The 20,323-nt window shown below is 41.2% G+C and overlaps 1 protein-coding gene across 1 annotated transcript in view; it reads left to right on the forward strand.

Annotated features, from left to right (window-relative positions):
• LOC136849552 (general transcription factor 3C polypeptide 1) overlaps window positions 1-20,323 on the forward strand; it is a 1,135,756-nt gene that overhangs the window by 849,627 nt on the left and 265,806 nt on the right. The window contains 1 exon segment of the mRNA XM_067122889.1: window positions 17,499-17,653. Within this exon segment, the coding sequence (XP_066978990.1) occupies window positions 17,499-17,653 (155 nt within the window).

A 20,323-nucleotide genomic window follows, 5' to 3' on the forward strand; every position in this document is an offset into this window, starting at 1 on the left:
GGGAGGTTATATAATTTTTCGGGACCAGTGGAGCTTCATTCCCCTGGGCCCCAGAGCATAGTCCAAAGGACTGGGGGTGGAGTTGGTGCAGAGGTCCTCCCCAGTCAGATTCCATCAATCACCGTCCAAGGCTCTGAGGACTTTGTAGAAAGATCTATTATTAAAGAGGGCAATAAAGAAAGTGAGGCATCTGAGAATTTCAAGGCAGACTGTTCAGTGTTCCAAAGAAGGTTCAGTCAACGAAGAGTAATTCTAGACTTGTCTTGTCTGAATTCCTACATTCAATGCGAGCAAGTTTGGTCTTATATGAGTTGGACCCTACTACCCTGTGGGCAGTAACCACCTCTATAGATCTTTCAGACGCCTATTATCACGTCCGATTGCGAGAAGGTTCTCCTCATCTGGGGGTTCAGACTAGGAAATCAAGCATATCGTTTCAGAGCCATGCCATTCGGTCTCAATATAGCCCCAGAATCTTCCCAAACTGGCGAATGCGGTAGTTCAGCAACTCCGGTCTCGGGGATCATGCTAACCGCATACCTGAGCGATTGGATTGTTTGGTATCCAACGTCAACGAATGCCGGAAAGCAGCAGCCATAGTAATCGGCTTTCTGGAATCGCTGGGCTTTCAAATAAACAAGGAGAAATCCGCTAGTTCGGAGAAATTAAACTTTCAATGGTTAGGGATCAGTGGGACCTGTGTGCACACAAACTATCTCTTCCTTGACCAAGCGGAGAGAAATAGCAAGGCAACCAGACAGTTCTCAAGAACAAAAAGCTCCCGTCGTACCCAAGAAAGAGTCTTAGGTTCTCTTCAGTTTGCTTCAGTGATGGATCTTCTTCTGAAATCCAAACTGAAAGACACAAACAGGGTATGGCGGAGCCGAGCCAATGTCAGGTTCAGAGACAAGGTATCTCTGATTCCGCCGATTTTGAAAAAGAGACTCCGGCCTTGGAGGACTGTCAAGTACCTCTTCAATTTCCTCCTCCGACATTAGTAATTCACACCGGCCGGCACCTGTGGTGGGAGGATACTGTCAACACAAGAAGTTACGGGGACTTGGTCCGTGTTCCGCCAGTTCCACACCAATGTCCTGGAAGCTATGGCAGTCTTTCTAACCCTGAAGAAACTGCGTCCAAACAATCTGATTCACATAAGATTGGTTCTAGACAGCGCAGTAGTAGTACATTGTATAAACAGGGGAGGTTCCAAATCGAGTCGGATCAACCAGGTTATGATAGCAATATTCTCCCTAGCAAACAAACACCGGTGGCATCTGTCTGCTACCCATCTTGCAGGGGTCTGGAATGTCATTGCAGATTCCCTGTCCAGGACAACCCCCCTGGAGTCGAATGGTCCTGGACAAAGCTTCATTCAGATGGATTTGCAATCAAGTTCCGGGTCTCGAAGTAGATCTCTTTGCAACAGAATGCAACCACAAACTACCTTGTTATGTTGCTCCCAACCTGGACCCTCTAGCTCACTCCACAGATGCAATGTCCATAGATTGGAACAAGTGGAAAAGGATCTGCACCTGTTTCCCCCAGTAAACCTGTTACAGAAAGTCCTTCACAAGCTCCAGGACATTCCAAGGGTCAGATAGCCTAGTGGCTCCCAACTGGCCGAGAGCAACTGGTTTCCACTTCTTCTAGAGCTGAAAGCTTTGGTGCTTACCAAATTCCCAACCCAAAACTGGCCATAAATAGTACAAACTCAGACTGTGTCAGCTTCCTCAAGAATTCAAGGAGTACCCTGGCTTTGTGGATTTCATGAAGTTGCAGCTCAGAAGGATGCTAAGCATTTGATCCTATTAACACTTTGTTCCTAGAATCAGACAAAGGGAATCACTCTCCAGACAATATGACTCAGCAGTAAGAAATTAGCACTCTTCTTAAAAGAATCTGAAGCAACTCTAATGACCACTAATTTAGCAATTTCATTTTTAGGTCATTATTTGAAAGGTCTGGCCTCAAGTACTATTACTACAGCAAAATCAGCTTTGAAAAGATATTTTTGCGAGGTTTAAAATTAACCAACAGACTCTTATTTTTAAAGTCAATCCTAAGCTGTGCTCGTTTAAGACCAACCCGCCCACATACGGTTTCCTGGTTCTTAAATGTTATTAAATTAACTTCAGAAATGGATAATCAAATTTTTCTTTCACTAACTTATTGAGAAGACCTTATTTTTAATTAGTTTAGCTTCGGAACTAGAATTTCTGAACTGTCTGCCTATCTAGAACCCAACCATATTGATTTCCTTCCATCAAGTGTTGCTAGCTCCTCACCCTAAGTTCTAGCTAAGAATGAAGATCCTCGAGATAGGTGAGGTCTCCTGAAGGTCATCCTCCCACAAGACCTGTCTTTATGCCCAGTCTTTTACCTTGAGAAGCCCTGTTTAAGGCAAGGACCTCTGGAGATAACTTCGGGCCTCTGTTTGTAAGGGAGGGGAGGAATATATCTCTATAAAGCCATTAGGCAACAGATCTTGTATTTCGTGCTTCATGCAAACTCAGATTCAGTTCCATAAGTACACATGACATTGGGGCGTGGCCACCTCCACTAACTATTTCCATTATATGAATTTCAGGATCTTTCAAAATATACGGTGGAAGTCTCGTAGTTTTTAAGCGCCACTATCTGAAATCACTAGAAGCTCTGAGAGTTCACTACAGTGGTGGCAGGGAACATCGTTCCCCCCTCTGTTTAATTCTTTCTAGTACTCGGTCACTCTCCTCCCTCCTACCTGCCTCATTTATTCCCCTTCGATCACCTCCAGGTCAGGCATGCTTCACAGCCTGTCTCCTGACCATGTCATAGTTTTGTCTTGTCTACTGTGTTTAATTTAGATACGCTTTGTGTTCTTTTGTCTTGTGGGACATAGTTCCCCCACCTTAGTCTTAAGTATAATGTTTAGTACCTATATTTCACAATTATGTACTCATTAATCTAAGGATAGTTTTATATTTATGTACACCTTTATATTACAATGTTTAAGTATCTTTATTATATCTAAATACCACATCTTGCTACCGGGATAATTAAAACTCTTGTGGACTTCTAGTTTTATTTCTTTCCTCTACAAGTTTCCCTTTTTTTGTTTCAGGATGGTATTTTGATTTTTCTGTTATTATTTTACCGGGTGACACAGGTCGGAAGAACGAAGGATTTTGACAAAGAAAAATCTATTTCTGAGAGAGGTACCTGTGTCACCCGATATTCCACATGATTCCTTTTTCCTCTGATAAAATACCATTCCAGGATGGGGGTGCTAACATGGAATATGGGTGGCGCCGGTTGTTTACAGTCCTTGAGTGAATTAGAGTTTATGTGACACCTCACTCGGTGGGACTTTTGACATTGGGAATATTTACAGGGCGGAGGCCTGTGATTGTGACAATCTCACCCTTTCTCATACACGACTCCATTTCATGGAGCTCGCACCGGGGGTAGTAACTCCGGCTTAGCTTTTTAGCTTTTCTCTGGTATATTTAGCAGTGGCTTTACCTAGAAACACCACTACAACCCGCCCAGGAAACACCACCAGGGTGGAACCTAGGGCGAATAATGATAAGAATATAACGACAAGGAGAAAACCCAAACAGAACAAGCTGGATGGGCAAATCTCGCGGTCGGCATGGCCGGCTGGGGGACGCCACGGCGTCATAACAACAACCGCACAAAACTTTAAAATAGCAATTGAACCAGCCAAACTTATCATAAAAACCCCACAAGGAGATGGTACTTAACATGGTGACAGAAAAGCTGCTCGACGACATGCTGGGAAATCCTAAAACAGGCCAAAAACACGAGCACAAAAAATTTAAACAGTGAAAATCTCACGTGCTAGAAATGGAATGGTGTAGGTGGCGCTGGAGTCGCCGCTTGGCGGGCAGGCGAGCGTGGGGGCTGGAATGGCTCTCTACTCTTCCGGGGGATTTTGACATGGGGATGTCTGTCGAGTGTGGCTCTGTGGTTGTGATTCCTTTACCCTTGGTTATACCGACGTCTTCCATATGGAAGTCGATCGATCTGGGGGTAGTAACTCCAGCATTCCTGAAAGCATTTTTCTCTGGTATGCTTAGCAATATTTATACCTAGAAATTCATGTTAGTATGGAATTTCACCGGGTGACATGGGGCCTCCCTCAGAAATAGATTTTTCCTTTGTCAAAATCCCTTTATTACCTGGGCAACGCTTAAAAACTTTTTTTTATTACAATGTTCCGGGTTACAGTGTTTGCCAACTTATGGCATGCCGCTGGAACGAAACCCCTGCCATAACCTGGGGACTGTCTATATTGGAATAATTGGCTACTTTTAGTGAAAAGAAGAGTTAAAGATATAAATTTTTGCTGGGTGCCTTCCAGTGCTGGAGTTCTTGGGAACAAGCAAGCTGTTCAACTTGCTAAGTCAACAGTCACCTCCCCAGAACCCAGAAGATGCCCACTACCGTATCGGGGTGTATATTCTCGTGTTAGTCAGAAAATGAAAAACCTTTGGCAGTCCCTTTGGGAAAGGACTGAAACAAGTCAAACGGTGCATATTATTACATCATCAATATCTGCTTGGTCATATCTTATATGCCAGGGAGACAAGAAACGATGTTGTGCAGGCTAAGGATTGGACATACAAGACTCATTGATATGGGTTCTTGATGTCAGGTGAAAATCCTCAATTTTGCAATGACTGTATTGTGCCCTTGACTGTGAGACATTTGCTGGTCAAATGCCCCAGTCTTGGGAATCTAAGGCATAGGTTCCTCTCTTTGGGGATGTGACAGACAAGGAATTTTATCCTTGCTACAGTTCTTGGTGAGGATTGTAATATAGAGCAGATATGTATCTTTGTTAAATCATATACATGTGTGGTATGTGTGTATATATAGATAGTACAATATATGTGAATACATATAATTATGTATACATATGTTTTAATATATTTGTCATAAGGAACTACTATTAAATTTTATATACTTATTTTTTAGTTTTATATAAGTAACTTACCAAGTAATTACATTGCTATTAGTTCCTACTTTTCACGGCAGCTTAAGTTTTAAAAATTTCGCGATAGCGCTCATATTGTTGTGGTGTAGGTAACAGACCCCGCCCACTTTCGGGGAAGAATAGGTACAGCCGGCTCAGGTATTCAGTTCATTCCTGCCGCTCTTCAACTGAACATTGGTCGCTAGGTAGCTTTTGTTTTGATTTGTTTTCACCGGTTGTTTGCAGACATCGCCGAATTTGGTGAAGTACATTGTAGTTATTGGTAGCGCTAATCAGCTTTTTCCTTAACTGTGACTGGATATGTCAGCTCGAGTGCTCATAGTATGAGGTATTGCAGCAAGGGCTACAAAACGAGATGGACATCTACTAAGTATGATGCTCATACTCTCTGCATCTCTTGTAGAGGGAAAAATTGTTCTCCTGACAATAACTCTGGTGTGTGTAAGGAGTGGGATCAGGGGGAATGGAAGACTTTGAAATTCTCATTTAGCGAGACTTCAAAGAGACAGAGAGAGAAAGGCAGCTACTAAAGCCGAGGTTTGGTTGCAGCATTCTCTAGAGGTGTCTGCCCTTTCGACTCCTATGGCAGCTTTTTCCCCTATTCCAAGTCCTCTTTCTCTACCTGTAACTCCTTTACCTGGCTCCCTACCTTCTGAGCGTAGTGCTTTAGCCAGCCTTGAAGCCTGAATAGATAAGAAGTTAGGCATTATGGTAGATACCTTAACCCAGTTGGGCGCTTCTGTTAAGATCTTGATGAATCGAGTGCAAAAAGTGTTAGTGCAAATGTAGTGTCAGTGGAGGGGGTGGCTACTTGTCCCACCGACGCTCCTAGACCTAGGTCCCTGTCAAACACCCCTAGACCTGGGAGGAGGCAAATCAAACATCCAAGGGAGGTTGGTGGTGTTTGCCCACCGGTAGTTGCTCCCTCAGTCAAGCCTGTTGTCAGTCCCAGGTATTGACAGACAGCCACTGGAAAGGTATCTTACGGATCTCCTAAACTCTGTTCCTGTCAGACTCCCCTAAACCTGGGAGGAGGCATACAGTGACCCCTCATTTATCACGGGAGATAGGTTCCAAGACCAGCCGCGATAATTGAAATTCCCCGAAGTACGGACAGCATATTTATTTAATTATTTAACGTGTATTTGGACTTTTTAAAACCCACCCTGTACTCTTAACAACTTACCCTTTACTCTGTTAATAACAGGGACAACTGTTAAGCAACATGAATTCAGTAGGTAAGTTTACAGTACCATATAACAGGGGCTAAATTACTGTGGTAAAGTAGCTATAGTATATGACGTGATCGACAAGCTTTAAATTTAAAAAAATACAGTATACATACAGTAATAATATATACAGTAATACAGTACTGTACAGTATCATGTTACTGTACTGTATTACATGTAATACAGTACAGTAACACTTCTGTACTGTATTACATGTAATACAGTACAGTAACACCTAAGATTAAAAAAGAAAATAAAGATTGTTACTGTGCTCACGACGAAAGAAGTTGAAGTAAAACTTGAATGAAGATGGTGATGAATTTGCTGTGCAGCAAAAGTGATGACGGTGACGGTGATGATGACCTTTACTGCGCAGTCAATGATTGTATTTTACGTCTCTTCAGACGGCGGTGCCATTTCCTGGGGCACCTCTTCCACTTCTTCCTCGGTTTCCAAAGGTGTAACTGTAGTAGCAGCAGCCGGAACTGGCTCTTTTTTGCAAGGCTGCAAAAACATTGTGATTGGCAGTTACTGCCGCTGCTTCTTTTTCTGGTCAAAGAGCATCTTGTAGGGGGCCATGACGTCATCGACCATGTTGCAGAATTGAACCGATTGATCCATATCGTCGTCCCATTCCTGCGACTGCTCTTGTAGTTCCTTAGCCAGGTTGCAGAGCCCGGTGAGCCGTTCCAAAGTCAAACCAGTTTGGGAGACAACTTCTGTTTCTTGCTGCGCTGCTGCTTCTTCTTCTTCGCTCGCCGACTTCGTGAACTCTTCGAGGACTTCGTCAGTTAGCAGCTGGGAATGACAGTCTAGAAGTTTGTTGACATCGCCCATGGTCATGTCTGCAAAGCCCGTACCTCCAAGGATCGCAGCCAACTGCACAGCTTTCTGTACTGCCGAGTGTTGGATTTCGGCAGGTGTAAATCCTTTGTCGTCGAGAATAACCTCGGGCCACAACTTCTTCCAGCTGTCATTAATGGTGGCAGGCGTCATTTCTTCCAATGCCTTGTGGATATTTTGGAGGCACGTAGCAATTGTGTACTGCCGCCAGTATGCCTTCAAGTTGAAATCGCTGACCTATCTTCTTGGCGGCATCCACGGAAGCAACCAGGTTCGCCAGGGCATTCCTTGTGTATAGGGCCTTGAACGCCCTGATAACCCCCTAGTCCATTGGCTGAATAAGTGACGTCGTGTTGGGCGGTAGGAATTCAACCTGAACCCCTGAATACGACAGATCAGTTGCATGGCCACCAGCATTATCCATAATGAGAAGGACTTTGGATGGCATGCCCTTTTCTGCTAGATGGACCTTCATTTGCGGGATAAAACGCTGGTGGAACCAGTCAGAGGTCAGCATCTTCGTTAGCCAGGCCTTTGGATTGTGCATCCAATGTACGGGTACCAGATTCTTGTGTTTGTTTTTTAAAGCCCTTGGGTTTTTAGACTTGTAAATAAGTCCTGGCTTTAAAAAAAATCCAGCAGCATTGCCACACATCACGAGGGTCACATGATCCTTGTATGCTTTAAAGCCAGAGGCTTTTGCTTCCTCTTTGAACAGGAAAGTTTGCGAGGGCATTCTTTTCCAAAACAAGCCCGTCTCGTCCATATTAAAAACTTGTTCAGGCTGATATCTACCTTTAGAGATAATCTTCTTGAAGGTTTCATTGACCTATGTTTCAGCAGCGACTGTGTCAACCAAAGCAGCCTCGCCATGCAAGGAAGCGCTTTTTAGGCCGTAGCGTTTCTGAAACTTTGCAAACCACCCTTCGCTAGCAGGAAATTGCAGTTTCTTATGTGGTGAGTGACTGGACATCCCTGGTTGCAGATCTTCTACGTCTTCTTCTTCTTCTTCTGCTTCTTCACGGTCACCACTGTCGTCTCTGGTTTCTTAGCGACGAAGGTCTCGCACAGGCTCCTAGCCTTTGTTTGAATAGTGTTCGTATCCAAGGCTATGTTCTTCTTTCGGCAGTTGGCTATCCATACAGTCAAAGCAGCTTCCATACGGACGATCATTTTATTATGAGCTGTAACCACTCTCTTCACTGACTTGTTAAAGGTGATGGCAGCTGTCTTCCTAATCTTCGCCTTGTCCTTGTGGATTCGTTCACGCCAAATTGGTGGGCTATGGCGGGCTACAGCCGCGAACTTTCTCCCTTCCTTCAACATATTGAGAAGTTTCACCTTTTCGGCGATCGTCATCATTCTTCGATGGCATTTAGGCTCAGTACCAGCCTTGGAAGAAGCTGCACGCTTGGGAACCATTGCAGGGGGTGAAAATTGAAGCAAAGTTCAACAAAAACCACAAAAAAAAATCACACAGCACAGCGTAAAGTAAACTGTTCAGCAAGAAAGCTTGAAGCGAAGTGGCCACGAGAGAGAGACAAGGGGAGATGCTGCAGGTTCTGAGCATCAATCTGAGCACCAATCACAGGCCTGATTAGAAATCAGGAAGCTGTGATTTGTCTTCTCCCTCCCATGCATCAATCACAGCCCGTGTTACAACTCACTTAGTCACCGAGATGGTAAGCTTTGTGTTTTCCCAACAATGGAACATGCGGTACTGTACAGTCATACTTCGAACTTACGCAAGGTTAGGTTCCAGAGCCCCTCGCGCAGGGTGAATTTTCGCCTAAGGTTGGCATGGTCTCTAAAAATGCTAATAAATGCTTATTTCTAAAGTTTAAACACTAAATATGACCCTAATCATGCTCCCAAATTATTAAGTTGATTTTTAAATGGAATTAAAGTTACTGTAATTTCATTTTAAAAGTTAGCTTAATACATTACCCTTAAAAAAGAGAAATAAATGGTTTACATAAAAATTGAGAGTTGTAAGAGAATTTCTCTCTCTCTTCTCTCTCTCTCTCTCTCTCTCTCTCTCTCTCTCTCTCTCCTTCCAACTGATCTATTTTTAGAATCGTTTCAACCTCTTTTTTACAGCTTCTTTATTCTGCGTCTCTTTCTCTTTGTTCTGAATTGCTTTTTCATGAACAAACAGTGTTTTATATTTTGACTAATACAACTCTTAGTTATTATGTCTCTATGTTTTAGAACGTATTTGCAACACTAGCGCATTTACACTTCGTAGACGATACAGGTCAATTAGATCAATTTAAACTATCTACTGTACAGGTAAAGACGTACAGAGAATTAATAAGTTGTAAAAATGTGTGAGCGCTAACTATGAATGAGAGAGAGAGAGAGAGAGAGAGAGAGAGAGAGAGAGAGAGAGAGAGAGAGAGAGAGAACCAACACAAACGGTAAAGAATCGCCTGGTTCAAAGGTTGTCCTTACTTAAGGGAGTGAAATTATATATCAATTATTACGGAGACTAAGAGAATAACACAAGAGAGAGAGAGAGGTTGTCCTTACTTGAAATGTCAAATTATATCATTTATGGATTATTACGGAGAGAGAGAGAGAGAGTTAGCTTAATACATTACCCTTAAAAAAAGAAATAAATGGTTGACTTAAGAATATAGTGTGTGACTGTCTCCCCCATTCCACCAATCTATTTTTAGAAGTCTTCTGAACCTCGTTTTTACAGACTTTTTTATTCTGTCACTTTCTCTTTGTTCTGAAATGCTTTATGTCTCTATGTTTTAGAACTGCGCATTTACAGTTTGTAAACGGTACAGGTAAAATTTGATCAATTCAAAATTATCTACTGTACAGTTAAAGACATACAGAGAAACAGTGTTGTAATACAGAGAAACAGTGCTGTAATACGTAGGTTGGCTAATTTCGAACGAGAGAGAGAGAGAGAGAGAGAGAGAGAGAGAGAGAGAGAGAGAGAGAGAGAGAGAGTTATCCTATCCTTACTTAAGAGAGTGAAATTTTTTATGAATTATTAATGACACAAAGAGAGAGAGAGAGAGAGAGAGAGAGAGAGAGAGAGAGAGAGAGAGAGAGAGAGAGAGAAAATTACAAGAAAAATTTGACCACTGATTAGCAACACTCCCATTCATTCTTGTCATGTTAAATGACATGTCTGACAGCTTTTGCCTTCCACCTTCTTACAAAAGATGAGGGAAAAATTTGTTTGTTCAAGATAATACGAATTTTGTATTATAGTTTTATTATTATTATTATTATTATTATTATTATTATTATTATTTAATTTTATTAATCTTATTAATATTTGAAAATTAGTGCATATTATTACGTAAAAAGTTTATTTATCATACAAATAAACATACCTGTTTACATTTACCATAAAAATTCATCTCACTAAAAGAAAGAGAGAGAGAGAGAGAAATTATTATTACTTTTGATAATTTTAATGTTATTTAATTTACACATAAAAGCTTGAAAACTTATAAATTACATTAAAAAATTAAACAAACACTTTTGCAGGTTTTCTCAATGTTCGGAAATTTTCGTGTGTCTGTGAAAAACTCGCGTATGACCATTAGTTAGGTTCCAATGAAAAATTTGTGTGTCTGTGAATTCGTGCAACTCGAATCGTGCAAGTTCGAGGTATTACTGTATAGACATTACTTCCCAGATAGTTCTTTTTTTTTTGTCATAGGAGTTACAAGTGTTTTGTTGTTCTTAGACTAGAAAGTGCTATTTATTATTAATATTTTAATGGATTTAATGAGAAATTTTGGGTGTTCATATATCACGATTTATCTAGAATCCAGAAAATCCGTGATATATTTTCCATTAATATATATTAAAAACTCCGCGAAGTCGTGAATTCGCGGTAATCGAATCGTGAAGTAGCGAGGGGTCACTGTACTGTCAGTCCATGGGGGTCCGTTGGGGTTTTTGCCTCCAGATATGCCTCAGTTGATCCTGCTGTCCACAGGTTTCGATGGACAACCATTGAAAGGCTTCTGAGTATATGTGACGCTGATTCTGACGTGGGCAGGAGGCGCAGTCATACCGTTGTAAAAGTCAGCAGCTCCCAAGCGCAATCCTCTGCTTATATGTAAGTGTTCCAGAGATCTAGGACAGATATCTGAACCTTCTTACAGCTTCTGGGACCAGGAAGACGTCCTGATGTCTCCTGGTTGCTTGTACCGGAACTATCATTTAAGAAGAGTGCTGATCGACCAGTAACAGCCGAGCTCACGGTGGGGATGCGTTTGGCGTCAGCCGAGTGCCCAGTGAGGGGAGGTAGTGTTATGGCTGATCACTCATTAGGCGGTCAGTTGGTGATACTGCCATACGTTTTGAACATTCGATAGCAGTCGAATGCCCAGTGACGTATGTTGATGCAGTGGATTACGAGCACCCGAGTGGAGGTGAGCATGCTTTCTGAGCCGAACATTGGTTTTGGCGACTTCTTTTGTGACGTCTCGCCGGACTCAATTGCTGCACTCACCACCTTGTTTGGCGCCACATCCTGACAAGCATTTAACATCTCATACCACCACTCCTGATCGTCCAACCCAGCCAGTTCCGACTAATGTCAGCATTTGGTGGCGCAAGACTGTTCTTGTGCCTTTTAAAGAAGTCTTCGACTACAGTGCAAGAGCGAAAGGACTTAGCTCTTTCTTCGATCTTGTACTTCAGCCAAGATAGGCTTTTTGTCAACGGAGTTGGATCATTTAGTGAAGACTTTTTCAAAGTCTTTGAAATATTCAGCTTACTTGATTGGACAGTGGGAGCATTGACAAACAAGACTGAAGATTGCACAGCTCTACCAGACAAATTTACTGCAGACTGGCAAGGAGTTTTATCCTGTGTGGACAAGGCGGCTTGTGATGGATCGCAAGAATTGGGTGCTCTCTTTGCCTTAGGTGTATTGAAGAGGAGGGAGCTGAGGTGTTCGTTTGTCATTAAAGGAGTCACTCCTTCTCAGAAATCATCTCTGCTCTTTGTCCCGTTGGCCTGAGATAGTCTGTTTTCCAGGGCTACTTTAGAGCGTGTAGCTTCTGTGCTTCAAAAGAAGACTGTCCAGGACTCGCTCAGTCCATTAAACACCCAAAACAGCCGATTCGGACACCTGCTGCACCTGTTAGAGTAAGGGTGGCCTCTCCTTTGCAACAGCAGCTTTTTCGTGGCAGCAGAGCAGGGTATCAGTCCCGACCACATACCAAGCCCTGTGCGGTGCGCACGGTCATCAAGTCATCTACCAGACCCTCTTGTAACAAGTGAGGATCCGATCCTCCATGTGCTGGTGGGAGCAAGACTTCTCCATTTCTGGAGGAAATGGGAAGTCGAGTGTGGAAACATGGGTGGTAGAAGTTTTGAGAGAGGGTTACTCAATCCCATTCAACGCAAAGCCCCCATTGGTGTCGGCGCCCATCAACTTGACAGCCTACTCCACAAGGCCTCAGAGGTTTTTGGCCCCATCAAAGGAGGTTACCTCTCTGCTCAAAAAAGGGGCCATAGAAGTTGTGAAAAACGTGAACTCTAAGGGGTATTACAACTGCCTCTTCATCGTACCTAAGTCATCAGGAGTGTGGAAACCTGTCCTGGACTTAAGTGCTCTGAATCTTTTCCTAAAGACCATGAAATTCAGGATGGAAACCAATCAGTCAGTGCTGTTCTCCATTCATCAAGGGGATTGTATGGTCACGAGAGACATGTAGGATGCATACTTTCACGTTCCAGTCCACCCGGAATCCAGAAAGTACGTAAGATTCATGTTCCAGGGCAGGATCTACCAGTTTTGAACCCTCTGTTTTGATCTTTCAACAGCCCCACAGGTTCTCGCCCCAGTAGCAAAGGGACTACATTTGATGGGCATCAATATATGCCTATATATTTAAAGGACACATATATGCATTTCATAGCTTCAATGCTTTAAGATGTGATGAAAGAATTTTTGGAGCGAGATGGTACTGACAGAGCCGTCAGTTGTAAAATCTTTGTATTCAGCAAATAGTTTAATTCCTCAGCTATCTGCGCGAGAAGCTCAGCAATATTGCCGGTCAGGTGATCTCCGGAGAGTTATGTATATTCGTGAGTACGTGCGTTACTTTGATCTAGATTATGCCAAAATCTGCCCTAAAAGTGAGTTTGATCGGGCATTAACGTGATAGAACTGCAGTGATCCAGCCATAACTTTGAAGTCGTTCCAGGCTTTGAAAATCGGCAGATAAGGTAGAGTTTCAAATCTCTGTTTTTATGGGAGGAAATTGAACTTGTGATTTTTACCATGATTTTCTAATCATTATGAACTTTTGAACTGGTGTGGGAGATTTAATATGAATATTCATACCTCTTTTATATTATTATTTTGTTATGTTACGTTTGCCATATCTTGGCTATGCATTTTACACTTTCCATTATTGTGTTTTGCATTTCATATATTTTTGGGAGTTTTCTATCATGTTTAATTCTTTCGACAGATGTCTGTGGACAGGTTGGAATAACATGTGGCATTGTGGTAGACTGTTTTTTTTTTTTGACATGACTTTTATTTATTGATTTGTGAGTATGTGAGATTTTGGGGATTTCCAGGCTATTAGCCATAATGAGACTTCTTTAATCAGAAGTGCTTTGCTGTTTAGAGTTTAGTTATCTGACTCGATAATTCATTTATTATGCATTTTAATCTTTGCTTTGTTTTATTCATTTCTTGTTGGGTTATTTGAATAATAAACCTATTTTTGTAAGAAACTATTGTGTTTCTTTAAATAGTCCATTTAATTGCTTTGAGAGAATGAGTGAGGTCGTGTGGATGAGCTTCGGAAAACGATGAGAGAGAGAGAGAGAGAGTCGATACACGGAGAGAGAGAGAGTTGAGAGAGAGGAAAAAAATGTGAGTGTTATCATGGGTCGAATCTTCATACGTCTTTTTCCTGAAGAAGATCGTTAGGATTACGCTACGTACACTTTCAAAAAAGTGTTGATTCTGTTCCTGTAACATATATCTCAATGATTGGCCCCTATACATCCCTTAGAGAAACCGTTGCACAGAGGACTTACAGAAGACTCTACCTTGTCCGGGATCTGGGACTTCTAATCAATTTTTCCAAGTCACAACTAGTCCCGACTCAGTCGATCATCTATTTAGGGATGATGAGCAACTCTCAGAGTTTTCGGGCTTTTCCGTCACAGAGAAGAATTCTCTCCTACCTGCAGATGTTTCAGAAATTTCTTGCTCTTCCTTCCTGCTCAACCAAAGAGTGGATGAGCCTCTTGGGCACTCTTTTTCGTCCATAGAGAAGTTTGTGACGTTAGGGAGACTGTATTCAAGGCCCCTGCAGTTCTTCCTAAAGGCCAGCTGGCGCAGGAAGACATCTCTGGACTCATTTGTCTTCCCCATTACTCCCGAAATCAAGGAGGACGTCTGGTGGTGGCTGGAAGAAGAGAGATTCCTGCTAGGGAAGTCTTTATTCCCTCTGAACCCAAGCCTAACCTTGTTCTCAGATGCTTCAGACCTGGGATGGGGAGCTCATTTACAGGACTTGGAAGTTGTAGGGAGGTGGTCGCAAGAAGAAAGATTGCTCCACATTAGTGTAAAGGAGCTGAAAGCGATACACCTGGCTCTTCAGCATTTTGCTTCGGTGACACACAACAAAATAATTGCAGTCCACTTGGACAATATGACAGTGCTGGGCTATATAAGGAACCAAGGAGGCACACACACTTTCTCTCTTTGCCAGGCAGCCAGAGATCTTCTCATTTGGGCCCAGAACAACCGTACTCGGATCATCACCCGCTTCATTCAGGGCAAGATGATAATTCTTGCAGACGTCGAAGAGTCATTGTCTTCCCCTGTATTGCTTGCCAGTTCCGGACCCTCTGGCTTGGGCAACAGGCACAGTGCTCCAGGACTGGTCCGACTTGGACATGTATGCCTTCCTGCCATTCAGTATGGTGAAGGAAGTCATCGACAAGTTTCAATCTCACAGCAACTCGTCGATGACGCTAGTGGCCCCGTTTTGGCCACAGAGGGAATGGTTTCCGGACTCTCTAAGCCTCTTAGTGGACTTCCGAAGACTTCTTCCACAGTGTCGAAGTCTTCTCAAACAACCTCATTTCCTCTGCTATCATCAAGGTTTGTCCACTCTCGATCTTACAGGCTTCAAACTGTCAGGAAGCTTGGCAGAGCAAAAGGATTTTCAAAGGCAGCTGCAAAGGCTATTGCCAACTGTAGATGATAATCTTCATCCAACATCTACCAGGCTAAGTGGTCAATTTTTTTTTGTGACTGGTGTCGAAGACACAGTATCTCATCTTCTGAGACCGCTTTAGCTTAGATAGCTGATTTTCTAATCTTCCTGAAGTCTCCTCAGGGACTAGTGACTTCGACTATTAAAGGCTAGAGACCCATGCTTAATTCTGTCTTTAGGCACAGAGGTTTGGATCTTGCAACAAGTCAGGATCTTAGTGACTTGATTAAATCTTTTGATACTTCAGGGGAACACAGACCGCCTTCTATTCCTTGGAACCTAGATGTTGTGCTTCGTTGGCTCTCAGGGCCTCCCTTCTGGCCTCTTCATACATCTTCTTGGAGAGACTTAATGAGGAAGACTCTCTTTTTGGTTGCTCTAAAGACAGCCAACAGTTAGTGAATTACAGGCCTTGGACAAGCAGGCTGGCATTTCACAAGGTGATGTGGTCTGCATGTTTACCCTTGGGTTTTTTGCAAGAACAAAACCCCAGCCAACCCTTGGCCCTGTTCATTCTCTTATCAAGAACCTTACAGATATCCTGGGATCTACAGACCAGGAGAGAATTCTCTGGTCAGAGCCTTAAAATGTTACGTGGAGAGGACTAAGAACATCAGAAGCCCCTCTTTTAACCTCTATTGCTCCGTAAAGAACCTATCTCGTTCTCCGTCCAAGAGCATGTTATCCCTCTTTCTTAGAGAAGTGATCTCTGAACCCCACAGGGGAATTCAGAAAGAGGCCCTACCTTTATTGAAAGTTAAAGCCCATGAAGTGTGGGGAGTTGTACTTTTAAGTGCAATCTGTCACTGTCAGACTATTCTTCAAGCTACATACTGGACATGCAGATTTGTGTTTGCCTCTTATTATTTGCGCGATGCAGAAACCACTTATGAAAACTGCAGTACATTAAGATCGTTATCCGTGGCTGGCTTGATACTAGGGAAGGAAGGGTAGGAGCATGTCTCGTATTTCTCTGTCTCCTCTCCTTGGTTTAGGTGATTGAATTATGGGAGCCTGGGGGCACTACGTCCTGGGAGTACCCACTGGTCTTCTTATGGATGGGTTTGGTGTTTTACGTAAGGTGTAGATAACAAATTTTTCGTGTGCTGTGCCCAGGGCAAGGGCATACCCTTTTGTATAAGGCTTTGGCAACCATCGGAATACTCCTTGGCGGCAAAGCACCCACTAAAGTAGAGGCGATTCTCAGCTTTACTGCTGGGCCACTACAGGTTGATGATGAGCACCGACCAGAGGCAGTACCCGTCTGCTGTAGCTCTGTCAACAGGTAAGGTTACAACAATCATTGTCCAATGCTGGCTGCCTATCTATTTCAGACTCATCTCCATTACTGAGTGTTTCTGGGTAGTTAAGTGTCCATGTATCCCACCTCCTTTCTCTGTGGGATTCAGCAGTGTAATTACTTGGTAAGTTACTTATATAAATATGACATTTTTATAAATAAAATAAAGTTTTATATATACTTACTAAGTAATTATACATAAAAATGACATTTTTATAATAAATAAAGTTTTATATATACTTACCAAGTACATGATCGGAGCCCTCCCGCCTCCCCTCCAATGGACATTATCCATGAACGAATTGAATACCTGAGCCGGTTGTACCTATTCTTCCCCAAAGGTGGGCGGGGTCTGTTACCCACACCAAAACAATATGAGCACTCCCATGAAATTTTTAAAACGAGCTGCTGCAAAAAGTAGAAACTAAAAGCAATGTAATTACTTGGTAAGTATATATAAAACTTTGTTATTATAAAAATGTCGTTTTTCTATTTTAATTTATTACGGCATCAGTAACCTAGATATTGTGGTGCCAGTTTTAGTAGCTATAAACAGTCAGTCATTAAGGGAAAATTTGATCAACAAAGGATTGATGAGGCGTAGGTAACCCTGTATCACTAGTTAAAACAAATATACTTTATGTATGCAGTTTTTAAAATTTTGTTAATATTAAAATCATGCAAATATCTGTACCATGTAGTGATAAATTCAAGTTAGCCATGTAAGTTATATTTATAACAAGATATTAAATGTAATTATGTAATGAAATTGCATTTTCCGTATGCTATGAAATATTTCAAGATTGTTATATTTATAATCAAATATAAGAAATGTGTGTTATGTGATTTTAAACTGAATGAATCCCATTTTGAGCTATTTTCAGGAGAAATTCAGTATTCCTGGAGTACTGAATATAATGCTAGTGGTCAACATGATGGAAGAAGCACGACTGTTATTAAGGGTGGGTGTTGCTCTTGTTCGTTGGGTGACAATGCCTCATACTAAACCATGGCTGATTCACACCAATAAGATAACAAGGTAAATAATTATCGCATTGTTATATTCTTTACTTTTAGTTTTCTGTAAAAAAAACTATTATGCCGGCTTTGTAAGTCTGTCCGCACTTTTTCCATCCACACTTTCTGTCCGACTTCAGATCTTAAAAACTACCCAGGTTAGAGGGCTGCAAATTGATGTGTTGATCATCCACCCTCTGGTCATCAAACATACCAAATTGCAGCCCTCTAGCATCAGTAGTTTTAATTTTATTTAAGGTTAAAGTTAGCCATAACTGTGCTTCTGGCAACAATATAGGATTGGCCACCACTGGGATGTGGTTAAAGTTTCATGGGCCGTGGCTCATACAGCATTATACCGAGACCACTGAAAGATAGATATATTTTCGGTGGCCTTGGTTATATGCTGTAGCGGCTGTACAGAAAACTCAATTGCACTGAAGAAATTTCGGTGCATTTTTTACTTGTTGTCATATGCCCCTAGTAATCTTGACACTTGACTCATTCAAGCGGGATGCCTTAGTTAGGTAATGGAAAGTCTACAACAATTAGAATTTATATTTTGGTTCAGGTCTAAATGTCTCTCCAACATGTTCCCTGTAATAAGCGTGAATATTTTGACTTTTTGCCAAAATTTAATATTCTGGCAAATAAGGGAAGTTATTGTTGCTTGGACTTTAGCTCATGCTTAAAACTGATAATGGCAGCTGATGTGGGATCTTCAGTGGCTATATACAGGCTGTCCCCGGCTGTCAGCGGGGCTCCGTTCTTGGCGGCACAACGACAACCGAAAATAAAGTCTACGGGCCCCGAAAAAATTGTACGGCGCCGCCGATCGGTTATCGGCGCTGTAACGAAAACTATATTTTATATACCTTGTATAGGATTTACTTTAGTAGTACTTTATAGTACAATATACGGTACTGTAAAATGATGAAAGACTGACCTCACAACCTTTTGGGTGTCATCTACAAGAAGTACATACCTTCATTAAATGTTGTCACTGTACAGTATAACTTACTGTTGCTGATGAATGTGAAGTAAACATATTACAGCAGTCTGCAGTGAAAATGTTCAAATTAGAACTGCACAGTATACAGTATATAATATATACAGTATTAATTAAAGTACAGTACTTTACAGTACACCACAGTACAGTACAGTACTTCTCTACATTTTTTTATTTACAGCATTACCATGTAGTGTATGCACAGTATACAAAGTGAACAAAAGTGAATACTGTACAGTACAGTATTTTCTTACTTGTTGTTTTAAAATAGTCGTGCTTCATAACCCCTGTACAGTACAGTACAGTACACACTGTACTTATAGTAAAATGTTGGTGTGGCCAATTTTCAGGGGATTCTGGAATGTAAAAATTTACTATGTATTAGTACTGTACAGTATACTTTACACAATATACTGTACTACTGTACAGTCCTGTAAGCAACTACTGTATAAAGGAAAGTATTTTATAAAACAATATAAAATGTATAAAAATGAAAAAAAGTGAAGAATTCCTTACCTAATTTCTGTGATTTTGAAAGTTATACAGTGCTGGTTGTGGGAGATGGAGATGTGCACAGTACAGTACAGTACACTGTACTGTATACTGTAGTTGCTGATGAATGCTGTACAGCAGGTACACAGTCTCTAATGAAAATATTAAATTAGTACTGTAACGTGCAATACAGCAATGTACACAGTATATGTACAGTAATAAAGTACAGTACATACTGTACTGTAGTAAAAATATAATTTTGTTAAATACTGTACCATGTACAGTATATGTACAGCAGTATATACAGTACAGTTTATCAAATGAAAAAAAAAATGAATGTTTCCTTATCATCATTTTGTAAATTTTCATGCCACGTATCCCCTGGACTCTGGCCAAGAAGTGGAATCTGCCTGTGGATGGTAGTCTGCAATGATAAGATAAAAATGATACAATACTTCAAGTCCAGCAGCATTACTATACAGTACCTGTAAACGTACTGTAATAAATACAGTACAGCAGAGTACTATAAGTCTTTGTAACACAGTTAAAAAATGTGTACAGTAGTACTGTGCACCTAAAAAGTGTTTAAAAATGAAAAAAGTAAAGAATTCCTTACCTAATTTCACTGATTTTGAAAGATGTACAGTATATACTGGTTGTGGAAGATGGAGATGTGCATTTTGAGGTACTGTACAGTACTGTACTGTAGTTGCTGATGAATTCTGTACAGCAGGTACATATTAATCTGTAATGAAAATGTTAACATTGGTACAGTACAGTATTAAAGCAACAGCAGTACATACTGTACTGTACTACATACAGAAGAATACATTTTGTTATAGTATATACTATGCAGTGTACTGTATGTACTGTACAGCATACCAAATGAAAAAAAGTAAATATTTCCTTACATGTTGTTTTGAAATTGTCGTGCTTCATAACCCCAGTACAGTACAGTACACACTGTACTTACAGCAAAATGTTGGTGTGGCCATTTTTCAGGGAATTCTGGAATGTAAAAATTTACTATGTATTAGTAATGTACCGTATGCTATAGTACACAGTATACTGTACTACTGTACTATCCTGTATTCAGATATAAAGGAAAGTATTTTATAAAACAATATAAAATGTATGAAAATTAAAAGAGTGAAGAATTCCTTACCTAATTTCAGTGATTTTGAAAGTTAT

Source organism: Macrobrachium rosenbergii, chromosome 21, assembly GCF_040412425.1.
Source record: "Macrobrachium rosenbergii isolate ZJJX-2024 chromosome 21, ASM4041242v1, whole genome shotgun sequence".
NCBI lineage: Eukaryota > Metazoa > Arthropoda > Malacostraca > Decapoda > Palaemonidae > Macrobrachium > Macrobrachium rosenbergii.